General features: G+C 37.5%; 1 protein-coding gene across 3 annotated transcripts in view; it reads left to right on the forward strand.

The window, feature by feature from the left end:
* Positions 1-20137, forward strand: part of LOC134211648 (dipeptidyl peptidase 4) — a 59926-nt gene that overhangs the window by 1870 nt on the left and 37919 nt on the right. For 2 of the 3 annotated variants that reach the window (XM_062688737.1, XM_062688735.1), the window contains exons 2-5: positions 18332-18549; positions 18703-18806; positions 18893-19091; positions 19158-19232. In XM_062688737.1, coding sequence (XP_062544721.1) covers positions 18442-18549; positions 18703-18806; positions 18893-19091; positions 19158-19232 — 486 coding nt within the window. In that variant the 5' untranslated portion in view covers positions 18332-18441. Of the gene's footprint in view, positions 1-9505; positions 9778-18331; positions 18550-18702; positions 18807-18892; positions 19092-19157; positions 19233-20137 lie in introns of those variants that run through there. The other variant, XM_062688736.1, reaches the window with a different exon arrangement.

The following is a 20137-nucleotide window of genomic DNA, read 5'->3' on the forward strand; positions in this document are numbered from 1 at the left end:
GCGAATGGTCATGGGTTCGATTCCCAGCCCCTCCACCAAACCCTTGCCAGTCGCCAGAATCGCAGTCCGTACGGTGGCGTTTTGGGGAACGCGCCTCACCGACACGGCTGCCTAATGACGACTGACAAATCTGTTCTTCTCGGAGGCATTCCTCCAACGTACTTCGATTAATAGCAACCGAACAAAAGCAACGATCACTGGATTCACCACATGGACGAATGAACACAATGGACTCACGATGATATGGACTGGCAACGACAACAATAACGAATTATGGACATCTAAAAATAGATTCTGTGTGGACTCTGTACAGCAGAGTACCACAGTAGATCACGGCACAGTAGCGGTTAAGAACACAGAGTGCCTTCCAAATAAATAAACGAATAAAAAAAAAAAAAAAAATAACCACTTTCCTTCGATGGGACTCGAACCCACGACCCTCAGTACGATAGACTGGTGCTTTTAACTACGGTACGAAGGATCTTCATAATGTACATAATGTACATATTCACATCTGAGTTTCAGAACATTGTAAAAATGTGTGGATGTTTTTTTGTCACGATTCATCTTGTGAAATGACTGATCATTTTTCTTTAATCAATTCGAATGGTATATATTCGTATTGTACATATAGGAATATGTACAAAAGGCTGGTGAATTAGATGGAGGAAGTTATTGAACAGTACATAAAACATCTCGTCTGATTACTTTTAATCTGCTTTATTCGGGGTCAAAAATAAGCACAAAACTACAAAAAGAAAAGCAAAAACAAACCTGCAGCAGAAAGCTACTTTATTAATGTTTTTAGAAAATCAATAATCCAATGTCAACATTAGCCCCACACAACGGTATGGACTTTTCACCACTGGTTGACATGTTTCGTCGAGTTGTTTGAATTAAAAATGGAACATTCTTCAGATACACTGGGAAAGCTCTGTGAAAAAAAAACTCTTTTCTTTATAGTATAGTATTTATAGTAGTTTTCTTTATAGTCTCTAAAAATTCATTTAAAGAATTCATACAATGGGGTCGCTTTTTACGCTGATGGAATTTTTTAATATCTGTGTGAACCTTTACTTTCGGCATTTTTATTTCTTTATTTCTTTGAAGCAGGGAAAAGCCCGTTTGAGTAGAGCACTTTGCACTCTTTCTCAAATGGGCGCAAAACCTCCTCTTCTTTTCATATCATCAGAAAATACAATGTTTCCAAATGATACAATTTTAGCTTAATACTACTATTCTTAACTATTATATAACTACTTCTATTTACAATTCCATCTACAATCTATTTAACCAGTTCATTTTGATGTTACGTGATAAGGCGAGGTGGAGATAATATTAGAAGAAATCTTCTTCGAAGTGCAGAACGAGGAAGAGAAAAGTCAAAAGCAGTAGAACATTGATTAAATATACGACACATGCTTATAAAGGGCTCATTATGTGCGTAATTTGTTCGGGCACCCCTGAAGCAAATAAAGGAGCTTGAACGAAGCTCTCGAGTAGGAATATGAGTGCTTAAATTTGATAACAAGAACGGACAGTCAATTTTAGATTGCAGAAGGTCAGAAATAAATAGTGCTTTTGATACCTGACGACGTATACTTAAGAGCTCTAAACCTATCAGTCCGCATCGTTCTTCGTAACTGGGCAAATTATTTGTGTCGTTCCAGGGAATGCGACGCAGGGCGAAGCGTACGAATTTGCGCTGAATGGACTCAATGCGCGATATAGGGTAAGACGGTATAATGCGCCCCACCTGGCCAAAACGCCCCCCTTTGATTTCTAGAAAACTATAACTAATTAAGGGTCAAAAACAGTTGGTACCTATAAGTATATGTAAACCCATCATACTATGTGAATGTGGAAGTATTTTTGTATTACACAATGAAAATAATAGCAAAATACAAAAAGTTACAGTTTTGATGTAACTTTTCATGTTTGTTTGCTCAACATTCTGGAGCGACTCTGGCATACTGTCCGCAAAATTTGCACTGCAACACTCAGTTGGGCAACAAAATTACTTTTCTCAGTGGTTAATATGATATAAAATTGCTTCCATCTTCAAAAATTTAACGATTTTCGAAAACATGTTTCACTGGCCAAAACGCCCCAGTGTAGGCAGGACATTATGCCCTTACCAACTGGACACAAGCGCAGCGATCCTGCAGCAGTTGCTTCCAAATTGTATGGAAAATATTGAAATGTAATTCACACCTGCTTGAATGGACCTATGTTGGTTTTTTAATGTCAAGCGCATAAAGGATTTGTAAGCTTTTTACTATGGGATAGATAAAATACTAATGAAGAGCAATTAAACGTCTTTGGTTGAGGTGGGGCGTATTGCCCAGGCACTTTTTAAAATTCATTTTTTCACGACTTTTCATATGACTACTCACGGGCAATGCATTTTCGACTTCCTGGACTACCAAATAACACAAAGTTTGCATAAATTGCGTTGAAAAGTAAAAAGTTATCAAGGAGTTGTCTTAGGGGGGGCATATTATACCGTCTTACCCTACTATTTTGGTAATAAGGGGCCCATACAACACACGAATATTCTAACAAAGACCTCACCAATGAGCAATATAATGATTTGAGACAATGAATATTATCGAATTTCTTTGCTATGCGACCTAGTGTTTTTGAAGCCTTGGATGATATGAAAGCGATATGATCCTTGAAAGATAGTTTAGAGTCTAAAAACACACCTAGGTCCTTAACGACAGATTCTCTCTTAAGACTTGTAGAACCAATTTTGTAATTGAAGTCGATTGACGTGCGCTTACGGGAAAATGAAATTATGGAGCATTTATCAGCATTGAGAACCATGCGATTTAAATTGCACCATTCAGTGAAAACTTTAAGCTGAGATTGTAAAACTAATGCATCACGGACGCCGTTGATGACCCAGTATAGTTTAAAGTCGTCAGCAAAGGAGAGCTTAAAAGATTTAAGTTGCATATTTACATCATTGAGATAAACCAGAAATATCAACGGTTCCAAATGACTTTCTTGCGGTACACTACTTTCTCGAACAACTTTGAGATTGCACATAGAGCAGATATCCCACGATAATTGCTAACCTCACGTTTGCTACCTTTTTTTTAAAGACAGGGAAGATATACGATTTTTCCAATGATTCGGGAATATTCCAGCTTGAAGCGATGTGTTGAATAGGCATGACAATGGTACGGATAGACTATTCGAACATTGTTTTAATACGAATGCTGAGATACCATCTGGTCCAGGACTAGTTGAGGTTTTCATGGAACAGCACATATTGGCTATTGTTTGCGCGTCAACAAAAGGATGGTCACCTACTATGGAGGACACGGGGGAATGAAGTTGGCGGCTTTGGAAACATGGCTGACACCAAGTGATTCTTGCGTAAAAACACTCGAAAAATGGCTAAGGAACAAATCGCATATTCCGTATGGAGATGAACATTCGATGCTTCCCTTGAACATGACTGTAGGTAGACCAGACTCGTTCCTCTGTTGATTGACGTAGTTCCAAAGCCTTTTGGATTGTGACGAAGTTTCCGTTGAACTTTGCATTGGTAGGCGAAAAAAAGTTTGTTGTTCAGGCGTTTATAGCGGACATTCATGGAGTTATATAGCAGTTTGCACCGGTGTGTTTTATGCTTAGAATATTTACACAAAGCAGATCGTTTTCCACGCCGTAAGCGCTTGAGATAATTGTTGGTGCACGGTGGATTTAGCGGAGGCTTCCTAGATCGTTTGGTACGAATTGGTCAATAGCATATAACACAATATTGGAAAAGACAGTAACTGATGATTTGAGGTCTTGATTGAATAATTCGAGCCATTTGATATTATAGAGAAAGTTGTTCATCCCAGAATAATCGCCATTTCTATATTCGTAATAAACTGCTTCTACTGGATCATTGAATACACAAGGAGAAATGCTGCGTACTTCGACTAACAGTGGCATATGGTGAATCGATGATCGAACAAGAGGGGAAGGTGCCTCAGTCAATGAGTAATGTGTATATCACCATCAGTACTACCAAAACAAAGGTCAAGCATACGACCGTTATTGTTTTGAATGAAATAATCATCAAAATAAAATTTCCAGAAAGAATTAAAAAATTCCAAATCAAAATGTTCCTTTAAAAAAAAACACAAAATTTCCATAAATAAATGAATATTAGCGAAAAACAATTACAAAATTTTCCAGAATTTTTTTTTTCTATAAAAAAATAAATGCTTTCCACAAAATAACCAATAAAGAGCAATAAAAAATAAGAAAATTTCCAAAAAAAAATAACATATGATTTAATTTCCCAAGAACAATAAATAGAAAAAATGCTTTTTTAATTTTTTTCTTTATGGAAGCTTTCATATTTTTATTGCTCTTTATTGTTTTTTTTGTGGGAAGTTATTAATTTTTTGTAGAAAAAAATATTTCGTGGCAAATTTTGTAATTGTTTATTGCTAATTGAAATGAATCATCTGTTTATTGGATAAAGCCAGAAGATTCACGCTTTGATTGTTGTGCTGCTCAATAGGTGGTCTCCATGCCTCCATTACACTCTATAGTTTCATACTTATTCACTCCCTAGCGAACGGCTTTCAATCTGATGATTTTCAATTATCTTTCGATCATTTTCTCCCTCATACTTTGAGTAGAACTGGTCTCCGAAAGGTCAAAGGGGGGGGGGGGGGGGGATAATAAAAAATAAATATTGAAGGGAAACAAATAAAAAAAACTCCTCGGATTTGATAAAGAATGTTTATAAAATCCTCAAAATTATCCGAGTTTTATTTTGTTGCCCCCTCAAAATATTATTTTTTGGCAAAAAAAAAGAGACAAAATAGTTTTTAAATATTTGTATCGCCCTAATTGCAATTTTTGCCTTTAAAAGTGCTCATTTATTTTTGTTTTGGGAAAAATTCTTAGATGTTTATGGAAATTTAAATTATTTAGGATTTTTTAAAATTATTTATTGCTTATACCCTGATTCCTCTGCTGTTTTTAGGGAGAGTTTTTATTATATTCTTCATTTTCACTCACAACTTTCGTGGGGCTAATTCCATGTTTCAATAAATTGAAAGTCCAGAAACAAGCAAAACCAAACCGTGTTAAAAGCGACCCTAGTGTAGCAGATTTTTTCATTTTTAGCGTACATCTAAACAGATATCAGAATCAATCAACAGAATTTGACGCCAAAATACACGATTCGAGGCCACATCTCTCCTTGCTCGGTTGCGTCCCACGCTCGCCAAATCGATTTGTACTTGGCTTGGCCACCTCGCTCGCTGCGCTCCACGCCTTTTTGTACCTGCCGGGTTGGAAGTGAACACAATCTTTGCAGTGTTCGCCGGCACGTGGCGTGCCATTATACACCGCCAAATATGGCCCTAAGAACGCTTCTTCACCCCACATGTGGCAAGCATGTGGTCACGCATTGCGCGAAAACGTGAGCACACGAACAACACGTGTTCCGCCGTTTCCTCTAAACCTGCGCACACCAAACACTCGGGCGAGGCCGAGCAAGCCAGCTGCGTTACCTGCACTGTGATTTTGCAGCACGCTAAAACGCCGGGCACATCGAACCCCCCATGGGGTGCTTGCTGTTCACAGCTTTGCTGGAACAAATCAAACAATTGAGAGGGTTCGTGCAGCATTGTGCCTTATGTCCCTCCAATCCGCAGCGTCGGCAGAGATTGCTTCTGTCAGGGCCTTTGCAGTCCCATTGTTTGTGCCCCGGTTCCAGGCACTTGAAGCAAATTTCGGGTTGCTCGTATATGCCCACAGGGCATACCGACCATCCCACCTTGACGCTCCCTAACTTGACTACCTTGGAGACGTCCGCTGCAGATAGCCGAACCAATTCTACCTGCGTCCCTGCCGGACCTTTCCGTAGCCGAACGGCTGCGGTGAGCGTCTCCACTTCACACTGTCGCCGCAGTGCCGTGACGAGCTCTTCGACTTCGGTGATCTCGTCCAGGTCTTTAACCCTTAGATTCACCTCCGTAGTGAGTGCCCTCACCTTGACCGTCTCGCCTAGGACCTCCTCCGCCAACTTCTTCTAGGCGGCGCCCTTTTGCGAGATGCCCAGCTTTAGCTCGAGGATCATCTCGCCCATCCGGGTACGTCTTATTCGTCGTACGTCGGCGCCGAGTTCACCGAGCTTGACGTCACTCCTCATCGCCTTCAAAACGTCCGAGTACTTAGCCTCTTTCGTTTTGATGACTAGGGCATCGCCCCTGGAGCGATTGGCGCCTACCCTAGACTTCTTGCTACCCGCATTCGCTTGGGCCTTCTTTTCGGCCCTTGACGTCTTCGGTTTCCTCTTGTTCTTGACCAGGGTCCAGGAGGCGTCATCCCCCTCTATTTCCCTGGTCTGGTGCGGCTGAGAGCTCTCAGCCTGCCGTAACCCATTACCACCGTCTTTCCTGGGTGGACGGACCTTTCCAGGTCCTTCCTCCCCCGGTTTTGGAGGTACCTGGCCGGGGTTCAGCTTCCCAGCCCCACTACCCTTGTTCGGGGTAGTAACCCTCCGCGTTTTGGAGCGGCCCCCAGAGAGCTTGTCGCCTACACTACTACCACCAATTGAAGAATTGACTTGGTTTTCCATTTTGGTCCCACGAGTTGCTCGGGAAAAGAGGTCCACCACGCCAGAGCCCAACATGACGCGGTAAGGGACAATTACTGTGTAGGGTGCCCAGGTACCCCACAGGCTCCGTTAAAGGCCTAGCTTATTATTTCACCCCCCTGGCCATGCATCCCCTCGGCACGGGTCGCTTGACGTCTTGGGATTAGGGGTTAGGGACGATGGTCCCGGTCTAACTCGCAGTGGCCATGGGGAGGGGTCGTCAAGCCCTTGGACAAAGTCCCTGCTGCCCCCTCCTTGGGATAGTGTATCCATTGAACCTGCCACGCAAGATACATACTCATGCAATGGCCGGCAAAGCCATTGGAGTACAAGAGTGGATTTTGTCCCTTTTAAGCAATCATTTCTAATTCCTCCATATTTATTTTTTCCAAATAGAGTAATTTGCCAAATGTTGATCGACTAATTTCTTCGCATATTCTTGAACGCACGTGCGTTTCTTATGGGAGATCAACAATAGGCGACAAAATTAGCCGTTCAATATTTAGCGATTTTCCTTACTGGTTTCTTAGTACCGTAAATACCGGTTCTCATAGATATTTGGTACCGGCACTTTCGGTACCGACAATCAACGGTATTCCCGGTATTTTCGTTACCGGTACTACCGGAACCGTAACCCACTATCTTTTGCCGCCTTGAAATCGTTAAACCTAATATTTCCTAATGATAGTTTAATATTAATCAACATGAGTAAATCCATGCCTAGAATGCACATAATTTCCAATTCAGGAACATCCAGACATAGAAGTATTTTTGTTGTTTGATTGACATTGAAGGGGATATCAAAATATCCTACAATTTACATCGGCTGGCCGCTGGCGTTTGATATGCTGCCACTATCAAGTAAGCCATGAAGCTAAAGTCCCCAAATATCGAAGTTTAAAAAGACCTAGCGTCTCCATCTAAGTTTACAAATGAAGAGTTGATGTTATGAAAGTGGACCGAATTATCAGAGAATTTTTATTATTTTCGGTGATTCGCTTCTGAAAGTCTCCGATTGTAACTTTAGAGGCAGATTCTGTGGGATTTTCAGTGGCAGGGAAAACAAGCTCCTTCAATTTTTCCAAACTTGTTTTTTTATTCATAGTATGGTCAATCCTCATAGTGAAGTTCTGGTAGACCAAATCTGCAGCAAAACACAGTCCGCCTTGAATAGTATCTTGTGTGGTGATGTCCAAACTTTCGACAATTATAGCATATTTTTGCGATCAGGAATTTAAAAAAAATTGGAATATCGTCTAACGATAATTCTCTCGATAATTCTTCTCTTGTATTCATCTGCAATCCTATTTTGATTAGGATAGCATTAGCATTAGCATTGTTACGGTGTAATTCGTAGATTGGACACTAGTGATACTCATGTTTTACTTTTGAGATCCTTATCTAGAATGCTATCAGAAATCAAGAAGGGGAGTGGTCCTTGATTCCAGTCTTAAACAAAAATAACAAAAGCATGAGGATTACTACTCCTGGCCACGCCCATCTTCACCGTAACTAGGGAGAGGAAGGAAGTGCTGATGTAGTACTTACTTAACGAGAGGCCACCGACTTAGCGACACCCTCATAAGTACCACGGAGTTGGATAATGAGGAAGGTAATCGTTGGGTCAGGATTTGCCTGTAGCTGGCAATGTAACCATGGTAGATCTTACCCCGTAACACACCACGCAAAGGTGTCTACCCAGCATTACGGGTCCATCTGCAATCCTATTTTGATTACTCATAAAGCGATTTTGATTTCCTCCTATATTTTGATTTTAAGGTATTGTGATTAGTTCATTTGTAATTGTTTTGATTATTTCTGGGATTTTGTTGGAAATTCAGTTGTAGAATTCTATTGCTGTTATTTGATTGGTTGTTAATATGACTTATAGGGAAGGGAGAATCTAGTTGAGTTAAACTTATTTTTCGCTAAACTTTCATCATACTTAATATTAATATTTATTTGATGATTTAGGTATTGGAAAATATGGGAAACAATAAGATAATGTCAAAAATGTAGTTTAAAAAATTGGTGCTCTGCAGCAATGGTGCACCCAAGATGAATACACAGCTAGGTGTTGCAATGTGCTTAGTTTGTGGAAGAGAAGAAGGCGGGGGTGAAAAATTCATTTTCAGTGCAAAACGAAAACAAACCGGCTGGCTCTCCCATACTAAAATCCAAGATGGCTGAATCGTGAGTTTGCCACATTGGAACACCTAGCGGTGTATTCATCTTGGGTGCATCTATCCGAAGAATATGTGTCATGTGTATATCTTACTCAAGTTGTTTGACATTTAATTACATTTTCGATAGTTTTTTATGTCTATCTTAGACATCTTCTTCTTCTTCTTCTTCTTCAATGGCTCTACATTCCAACTGGAACTTGGCCTGCCTTTCAACAGTATTCTTTTTAGCATTTCCTCAGTTATTAATTGAAAGCTTTTCTATGCCCACCATTGCATGAGTATGTATCTTGTATGGCAAGTATAATGGATACACTATGCCCAGGGTGTCGAGAAAGTTTCCAACCCGAAAACATCCTAGCCCGGACCAAGAATCGAACTCGCCATCTTCGGATTGGCAATCCTACGCCTTTGCTTGCAAGGCTACTGGAGACACCTATCTTAGACATAGGTGATACTAAATTAGTGCAAATCGCTCAAATACCTACAACGACGATGCATTGCAATGCATTGTTTTATTTGTTCATAGTGTGTTCCCTAGTGAGAGCACCATGCGTACAGCTACTGTCCAGTTGCAAAATACCGCAATCTAGCCATATCGATTCGCAACTTTACAGTCATAAATCTCGGCCACTATGTCTTCTGCAGTTTAAATTTCAACGTGTGAAGCATGCAAACAATACTATGTGGAGCACAGTTTTCAATCGCCATTGTACCCGACAAGTCGTTTTCCACGTTTTCCTAGAGTGAAAATTCACCAGAGCCAAGTGGTTGGACAAAATGTCCTTTGCAACGCGCTGCATTCGTGCTCTTGTCATATCTGTCCAAATATAGCACTGCAGGTGCATTAGTTGCATAGAGCAAGTGGCGACTGGCCGACAGTTTTCCTAGGAATGTCTTTGCGCCAACACTCTGGATCCTTGTGTGTGCTTAAACGTCGATCTGCTTAATATTTTTCACTTTGGAAATAATGTGAGTATATTAACGACAGTGTTATTACTTTATCATAATCCTAAAAATTATTGTGAAAATATTATTCAATGTATTTTACTCGTTCATTAAAACATAGTGTACACATTTGTATTATCTTTAATATAGTTTTGAATCAAGAATTGGTTTTTGGAAGATAACGACGATATAGATTATGAATTCTTGGGCATTAATAGTATAGTTATGAAGGGTTTAGTTTTATTTGCCTATAATCAGTTGAAATTTCTAAGACTTGGATTTAAATGACAATTTGGATTTTGTGAAAAGGTTATTTTTGATGTTTAATCAGTGACTAAGAGATTGTACTTATTCGAGAGTTCCTTTATTACAAGAGTATAATATGCAACAGAAATGTTTATTTTCATTTAGTTGGTTTTTTTTTCTATCATTCCACTGCCACTGCTAATTATACAGACCATTAATGCAATTTTCCATTTCGCTCATTTTATTAATAGCAACATGATGCATGCGGAATATTGTGTTTGATTTAAATCATCTTACCAAGAGAAGGCAAGAGGTGAACAATGGTCAGATGTACTTATTTGGATAAGAAAAATCCAAACTAGTTTTCATACGCTTTTATGTTAGATAATGTCAGGAACTTTAACAATATGACATCATGTGACTATGTAGGGTAATTCGACAAATGTTGAACGGCTATTTTTTCGCTTATTGTTGAACGCACGTGCGTTTCTTATGGGTGTTCAACAATGGGCAAGAATTTCAGCCGTTCAACATTTTGCGATTTCTTCTTATGCTTCTCCTATTAGTTGCGATAATAGAATTATTAAACTAAAGAGCGATATTGTAGTTGTCGTCACTGCTGAAACATTTTTTTGCTGTGGGCATTGAGCATAGACTGAAATGTAAATATCAACTCAAAACTTCGACGTTTTGTTTCCGAATGAACCAGCGTATACATTTTGACACAAATAATTTTTGTTTAGCATAAAACTTCTCTAAATATTGTATCTTGGTGATGAGAGCAAACATATTCACTAAAATTATCAATTAATATTCAATAATCTGCGAACAAAGGCGTAGAATTGCCAATCCAGAGATGGCGAGTTCGATTCTCGGTCCGGTTTGGGATAGGAGACATTCTCGACATTCTGGGTTAAACAATTATGCTTACCACACAATATACATATTTATGCAATTGGCTGGCATGCTTTCAATCAATAACTGAGGAAATGCTAATAGAATAGGGTAGGATGGGGTAAGATGGGTCGCGAGTCCCGAACAAAAATATTTAAATTTATTTTTTCAACGTGGATTTATAAAAATAGCTTATAATCTGTATCCCACGTGCATGAAATAACGAAAATTCCACTTTTGATGTCGAAATACGTTTCTGTCAAAGGTACAATAAAGTGATGGTATTAAATGGAATTGTACAAACTCGTCTTATGACAAGAAAAAATGCCGGTTTAAGATGGGTCGAACAGTGAATTCTACAATTATTATTATTTTAATTCGCGATATTAAATTACACACAGATAGATAGGTTTATTGCAAATGATGATATTGAATAAAATAGAATTTTTAGGCTCTTGAAGAAATAATCACCTTACATTCGAAAAATGTCTGCAATTTTTTTTATGAAAACAGACCGTACAAGTATTGCTTTCTTAAAGGCAAAAATCGAGGCAAATATTATATATTTTTAATTAACAAATTAACACCATTATGCTGGAAGATAACCTCAAAATGATTGGATAAGCAATGAAAAATATTTTTTGTATACGAACTATGCCGCTCAGTATGTGTTGATCCATCTTGCTCCATTTGTAGGTTCATGTTAGAATGTCTAATCGTTTAAAATATATAACTTGCCATTTTCTATCAAAATATTTTTTTATCCTCAAATCGAGTGATCATCTGGGAGGGAGCTCTCGATACTACACATCAAATTAAATAAAATACTGTCGTCATGCAACAAGTAAATTTTCAACAAGGAAAAACAATCAACGTAGGCGCCACCTGAAAAGACCGATTTTGTTTTGCGTTTTATTGTTGTTATAGCTAGACCAACATTTGAAAAGGGCGTAACAGCCAAAATTTATTCTTTCTGATTCTTCGTCTACATATAAAGCTTTATATGTGGACGAAGAATCAGAAGGAATAATGTTTAGCTGTTATGCCCTTTTCAAATGTTGGTCTAGATAGGGTCTCGCATAATTCCGAAAATAAAGCAATTTACGATGGTTTTTTTCAGCTGTAACAGGAGATACATCCCTTACGCTTCTTTGCTGTGGAAAATGATCGATAGTTTTTGGAAAATATCCATTTTTCAGGGTTGGCCAAATTAGGCACTACGGTGGCCAAAACCGGTACACTTCCCCTATTGCCTTAGAAAATTTTCTTGCTGACAGTTTTGTTTTCGGCTCACACTGGCAACTAGTTTTCGGCTCGGCTTGACATACACATTTTTTTAATCTGTTTCTCCCTCTCAGGATACCATAAAGTAGAACCAAATTATTATTCTTAAAAAAGGCATAAGGCTGTTACAAATATTTAGTTAAAATTATGTCCTACTGGTCTCCGAAAGGTCAAGGGAGGGGATAATAAAAAATTAATACTCAAATGGAAAAAAATCTATAAAACTCCTCGGATTTGTTAAAGAATGTTTTGAAAATCCTCAAAGTCATCCAAATTTTATGTTGTTGCCCCCTCAAAATATAATTTTTGGGTAAAAAAATCCGAGGGGGGGAGACATTATTGTTTTTAAATATTTGCATCGGCTTAATATCTGCATTAAAATGTAAACGATGCTCAAAAACGGCACTGACCAGTCTTACCCCGTGTCCTTGCCTTGCCCCATCTTACCCTACTAAACTTACTACTTAACCGTCTTAGACGAGTTAAGTACTCTCCATTTAATTCCACTACGTTTTGTTATCTTGAGCAGATACGTACTTCGACCTTAACTGTGAGGTCGTCTTTAGTGTTTTGTACTTGACTCAAGTACAAGTACAAGACACAAGCAAGTACAAGACACTGAAGACGACCTCACAGTTGAGGTCGAAATACGTATCTACGTATGATAACAAAACGTAGTGAAATTAAATGGAGAGTGCTTAACTCGTCTTAGACGGTTGAATACATTCCACTAAAAAGAGCTTAAAATATTTTTTCTTAGTACTTAAACCAAAAGTTGGAAGGTAGACCATGTTCCAGTTGGAACGTAGAGTCATTCACGAAGAGGTAGAAAAAAAATGAATATTAATTGAATTTTTAGGAGATTTTTTGCTCTCATGCCTTTAATATTGAAATTGGAGAAGGCCGATACATATATAAACCATACATTATGTCTCCCCCTCGGATTTTTTGCCCAAAAATTATAATTTAAGGAGGCAACAATCAGGGGTTTTCAAAACATTCATTAACAAATCCGAGGATTTTTCTGATTTTTTTTCATTGTCGGAGACAAGTAGGACGTAATTTTAATAAATAATAGTAAGCAAACATTGTCCTGCATTGTAGGCAAAAATGCGCAAAATTTCCTTACGAATTTTTAGTTTTTCAAATTTAGTTTTTCAGGATTTACTCTACTTGTGATCTTTACGTGTGAAAATATCATATAAACCCGTCGGAAACGATAACGGAGATATTTGCTGAAGGAATGAATAAAATGCATCCAGGTGTTTTCGAATTATGCGGATACGAACACAGACCATTTCATTTTTATATATATACAGTTATTTGTAACGGCCTTGTTTAATGTTGAGCAAAACTGTGAGATGACAAATTTTGTTTCTGAACTGAGCCACAAACAAACGATTTTATGATATGATATATCAATATGAATATTACAGCACTCTGTTTATAATATATATAGTATCATTTTGGATCGCTTTCCAAACAAATAAATCGACTGACTTAATAATCTTCTTGTCTTCTATTCTTCTTCCACATATAAAAATGAGTTTGCATTTCCTTTGAGGCAACATAACTCACGAATGGATGAACCGATTTACAAGATGTTCTCATCAATCGATTCGTCTTGAGGTCAGCTTTGTTTATATGTGTACTTATACAAAAAGTTTGCAAATTTGACGGGGAAAGTTTAAAAATTCTTGAAATACAATTTGGTTGGGGCATTTACAAAATTGATAATAACCTATTATATCCATACAGGCCCTTAGAGGCCATGCGAATGATCTACAATTTAGATATGTCCAAAGCGGATGTCCAATGCGAAGTCCTCCAAATTATTCTCTATTTCAGCCCAATTGGTCTACCAGGTCGACTTTGTTTGGAACAAAATCGATAGTAAGCCATCATGTCCATACTAGCTTTTTAAGGCTATGCGTGTAATTTTTTATTTAGAAATGACCAAATACTATGATCAAACCACTCAAATCATTATGGAGTTCGAACCAATTGTTCTACTAGGCTAACTAGGCTCTGCTGGAAATTTATAGTAACGCATCATGTCCATACAGGCCCTTCGAGGCCATGAGTATGATCATCATTATTCGTTTGATTACCCTCAGCAGATAGATATATTTAAAAGCTGCCGACTAAGTACTAACTTGTAAGGTGAAAGCTTATTTTTATTGTGTGATAACCATATTAAGGGAAAAAACGCCCAAAGTGCTGAGCACCACTGTTCTAGACTTTGAACTTATTGTTCTACTAGATCAACTATACTCTGTAGAGAATTGGCAGCAACTCATCATGACCATATAGACCTTCAGAGGCCATGCGTACAACATCCGATTTGTCTTAATCTAAATCGTAATCAAATGCATCCCGAGTAGCACAAGTCAGACAAAAGTAGCTGCAGCAACTTGATTGTGTCTAAATCTGGTCACATATGAGTTACAGTAACTTATGTGGAATATGTGTGCTGCTAGGGATGGTCTCTAATGCCCTGATGGGTGGGGTTGCTATCAATTTTCTAACACCTGGCTGACCTGGTAGATGAATTGGTCCTTATTTCAGAATGCGGGACTATTGGCTAAATAACGTTTTCCATCATATGTAAAACAGTTTCAGCACATTTTCCAGAGAACAAGTAATAAAATCGTAGTAGCGCGGTTTTATTGTCCAATTTACGTCCATATAAAAGGTGCCAACTGTCGAATCTTTCACTGTGTAGGTGTGGCCGATCATTAAACTGAGATCAGTTACGAAAAATTGATGAGCTTACGATCATTTTGAGTATGTAAACATGTGTGAGGTTTGAGTAAGTTACCATCAGCGTGGGGTTACATATTACCTGAGACATATTACCACCTCAGTGCACTGTGGCGGAAAGCCGTACACAACCGTATTAACATATATATTGAATGAGCTAGTTCCAAATTTCTTGATTGTAGCTTGTAAATAAAATTTTTGGTGTCTTATTGAAGTTCCCGTTATCAGCCATTTGGATCCACACAACATGTAAATTTGGCTGAGAAACGACTGAGGTATTTCTATGTCAAATTCGAGTTAATATGGGCCGAACATCCTAAGAATGAGTTTTTGGGCACTGTTGGGAAGGTTAATCTTAGTATAACCGTTTCAATATGGAAATGTTATCAGGCAAAATATATATTTAAGAAAGTGAGTTTTCAAACAAAAGGTTAAGAACTTTACTTCAAACAATATTCGGCTAAAATTGAATTAAAACTCACATCAGGAGAGTGACCACAAACTTATGACTGGTTCACTATATAGTTGGTACATACCATCCACTTGAGTGAACATTTGGATTTTTAAAAAGAAACAAAACTTTTCCGCCGAAGTTTCATCATTGCCTCTCAAAGATGATTAAAATTGGGTTCCATTCCACTTTTTATTTCGAAATGTTGTGCGCTCAATTTCGACATCAACATATTTTGACAACATAAGTTCAAGAAAAATGTGTATCACATGGTGATTTTTTTAGCAGATAAAAAAATAAAAATTGTTCATTTCACACACCTACGATGTAAGATCTACCCATGTACTGAGCTGTCAATACCCGAAATCGGATGTAAGACGGCAAAAATACAGCCAAAAACTTTTGGCTATATTTTTCTAGGGTGCACCTAAACTTTTAGCTGGGAGTGTTGTTCTCAAAATGTATATTTAATATAAATTCTATATTCATGGGCACCTATATATGCATGGTTCTAGTGGGCTCCGAACCCGACCTCTCCCTCGGAGGCCCCTGGAACCTGCTGTAAGGAAGGCAATGGACATTATTATCCTGAAACTGTTACTGTAATCATCGTCTAACAAAGCCATATAGTTAGATACCCATATTCGCATTGTACCGATCAGTTATCCTTTCATCATATTCTCGGAACCGTTTTTACGGAAATTGCCATAATGGCGTATTCCTTAAGGATTTTGATCTATAGCTAGCATAAAATATGATTATAGTAGACGTCACATAAAATTACATCTTCTGCTTGTCAAAATGTATTTTGAATATATTGAACAGAATATTAGAAAAGTTTCCGCGTCCGATGTACCCAGTTTTATCAAAATCGGATTATCATAATCAAAGTTAAATGATGATTCGAATTCCAACAAAATGTTGCCTATCTGAACATTTTTGTCTAACCCCTGTATAATGTACCCCCTATGGCAGAACTTCAATAACTTATTAATTTTCAACGCAATTTATGCAGTTTTTTGTGCCGTACATGCATTGCTTGTAAGTTGTGATATGAGAATATTACAGAGAAACCTTTTTTGAAAAGTCATTAAAATGGGTTTCAACAAGTGCCTGGTCAAAACGCCTTTCCTTAATGTATACCACTATAAAGACGTTCATATGTATTTTCTCTACCTAATAATAAAAAGGATACAAGCCCCTATGTGCTTGACATGAAAAAACCAGCATAAGTTCATTTTATCAGGTTTGAATTACAATTCGATAGTTTCCATATAATTAGGAAGCAACTGCTGCTGGGTACGCCGTGCTTTTGTCCAGTAGCTAAAGGCATATCATCCTGCCTACCTGCGGGAAATTTGACCAGTAAAACACATTAAAAAAAACGCAATTTTCTTGAACCGTATAGCAGCGTCACTAAAAATTACATCAAATCCTTAGATTTTAGAATTTTGCTTTTATTTTCATTATGTAATACAAGAATATTTCCACATTCGCATAGAATAATGATATTACAAATATTTAAAGGTGCTAACTGATTTTTAGTCTTAGTTAGTTATAGATTTTCTAGGAATCAAACAGGCGCGTTTTTGCCATTATACCATCTTACCCTATATCTTAGACACGTGTTAAACTCTCTTGTAAACTCTTGGTGACTGCGTATAATACATGGGACTGAAGAGGTGACTTATTCGCCTACCCATGATTCATTCAATATGGCGTCCAATGTTTTTGTTTTTATTTCGTTTAATTCATGATAAAAAAAACTTCGAATGTATCTACGTGCTATTTTCCGACATAAAATAGCTATACAAATACAAAAGGCTCGATAAAACTTAACTAATTCCAATTTATTGTTAGGATAAGTTAATTGCCGATAATTAGCACTTACTAACTATTACAAGTCAATCGCCCAAAATGAGCAGCTGAATTAGGGTATATCACCCAGAAAATGACTACCAAAAGTATCAAAAAGGATGTTGGGTAGAAGTGCCATTGTACTGCGGATGACAGGCGTCTCACCCTCCTGGTATAATATATTTCGATGGAGACGCACGGTGTAGCACTGCCACTAAATCTTATATGTATACGTTATGCTTTTAGCGGGTTCGTCACTTTTGTTCTCAAAGGTCATCTAAGCTTACTTCAAATGGTAAAAGAAGGGCAGTTCAAATGTCAAAAATGTGCGATAATCGTAGTTCCCAATTCCCATATCTCTAAAATTATTTTTAAACAGTCCTGCCATTTTAGGAAATTTTGACGTAAGGATAAATCGTATTCATATGGGGCCAGAGATTTAATACAGAAAGAAAAAAAATCTGAATCGTTTGGAGCCCCAATGAAATGTGAACAAGATGGTCTCGATTTATTGCATTCCCACATTGCGTTTGAAATTTATATGGAGGCTGGTAGGGAAAAACCTACATTTTTTGCATTCTTGCTCCTGGCGGTTTCCATTTTCCGTCAATCACGTGACATAATACATTAGTAAATTAGAGATGAGCCAACCTAGGGCTAAAAAACCCTTCAATAAAGGTAATGAATAAAGTTAGTATTCTTAGCTTAAGCTAGAATGCATGTATTAGATAATTGGCAGATAAAATTGGTAATGAATAGAAGAAAAAGACTTCTCGCTCGTGCGGAACGACGTTTTTTTTTAAATTTGCCGAAATTATCTTCCGCTCTCCTTCTTCTATCGAGCGCCACAGTGTTTAACGGAAAAGTTGTTACTACATACTAGATTCTATAACTGTGGAACCTTGGGGAAAAGACATAGATTTTTTAGTTTTCTTTGTGTTAATAATGCATATCTTTGGAACTGCTGAATAATTAATTAATAATTTAATAATATATAAATAATAATTAATAATTAATAATTTATTGAAAAATGACTTATTTCAATTTCCCAGCTAATTGTAGATTATTCCTTTTTTTTTGCAGCTGTTTGGTTGTATAACATTAACACAAAAATCTGAAAATCATAAGGCTTCTAAAACACATAATCGTGGCGGCGTACAATCAAGCTAGTCCTAGTACCTCGGGATCCTGTAATGCACGCAAATGTGCATACAGATCGGGCCGGGGGTGGAGGAGGATCATGGCGGTTACCTCCAGATGAAACCTTGCAGGTGGCGGATCCAAAACAAAAAGAAGAACAGGTAAGGGAAGCCTTAAAATAGCATAAATTGGCACAGCATACGCACGACGCCCACTTGGTTGAATCAGAACTCAGAATAGAGGCAATGCGTCTGGATTATAAATAAACTGCATTAGACTGAGGTTTAAACGCATACATTATGTTCTATTTTTAGGATCTTTTCCCACCTGAAGGCCATAATTGGAGGAGCATAATATTTTCTCTATTAGTAATCGGATTTGTTATATCTGGGATTGTTACAGCTATATATCTTTTAGGGTAAGTATGACTTCAGTAAGACTTTTATATTAAGCATTTTTTGGGATAGAAAAAGTAAAAATTATTGTTTTATTGCACCCTTGCAGCTACGTTGATGAATTACTATACTGGTCTGGCAAGCGTATGAAATTAGACGACTTTCTGCAGAAGGAAATAATACCACAACGGCTTCCTTCTATGTGGATAAATAGCAAAAAATTTGTCTTTCAATCTGACGATGGAGGGCTTGCTGTATTAGACACTGCCACAAACACTGTGTCGACATTGGTGACAAACCATACTATAGTAAGTTATTTTCTTCTCGCAATACATCAAATACATATATCATTCACGATGAATTTTTTTTCCCAGCGCCAAATCAATGTGAAAAGTTACCAATGTTCACACGACCTGCGATATGTACTGTTCAAGCATAATGTGAAACAGGTAAGTGCATACATTTGGACTTTTATCTGTAAAATAGTTGACCCAACAGACGCTGTTCTGCATAGTAGGCAAAAATGCGTGTTGTGAAGTGCCCATGCGAAATTTCCTTACGAATCTTAATTTTAGTTTTTCATGATTTACTATTTATAATCAGCGATTCCACGGGAAAAGAATAAAGTTGAAAAAAAGTTGTCCAATTTTGTTCAAAATCGCTTGGTGTGTTCTTCATGAAAATATTTTGACCCGTATAGGGTCGATATAGGGTTGCCAGAAAAATCGCAATTTTTCGATTTTTTTTATTTAAAAAAATCATAACTTTTGAACCACTTGATCGATTTGCAATGTTTTTTTATGGATGGAAAGCTTATTACTTCTAGTTCTAACTAAATTTTTTGGTTTGGTGTATTGGTGTACTCAAATTTGCTAAAATGGTCAAAATATTCGTTTTTTATGATTTTTGAAATGTTGGACCACAACGACTATATATTTTATATTTTTTTTAATGAAAATTCAAACATTTTTACATAACATATCAAAAATTAGAAATGTTCATCGAGCCACACACATGTAATGGACGTTATTCTCCATCACTTCAAAATAACTGCGGGAATCTTTTCGTTGAAGTTATCAAACTTATTCCTAATAAATTCATGATAACCATGTTTACAAATCTAGTTTTATTTGTGAAGTAATGTACCAATGTACCCATCAAAAGTAGGGGAGGCTTGTCCAATTCTGACCCCATTAAATGTAAGAACTATAAATCAGCCTCAAATTGTTTAAAAGCAGAGACCAACATTGCTAGGGTTTACTCAGCCATGGTTTACGCTATAACTGGAACCACAATGGTCCGTTAGCGTCCTAATTCAGCATGAGTGCTCATAAGGATTGCAGAGGCACTCATG

Source organism: Armigeres subalbatus, chromosome 2, assembly GCF_024139115.2.
Source record: "Armigeres subalbatus isolate Guangzhou_Male chromosome 2, GZ_Asu_2, whole genome shotgun sequence".
Taxonomy (NCBI): domain Eukaryota; kingdom Metazoa; phylum Arthropoda; class Insecta; order Diptera; family Culicidae; genus Armigeres; species Armigeres subalbatus.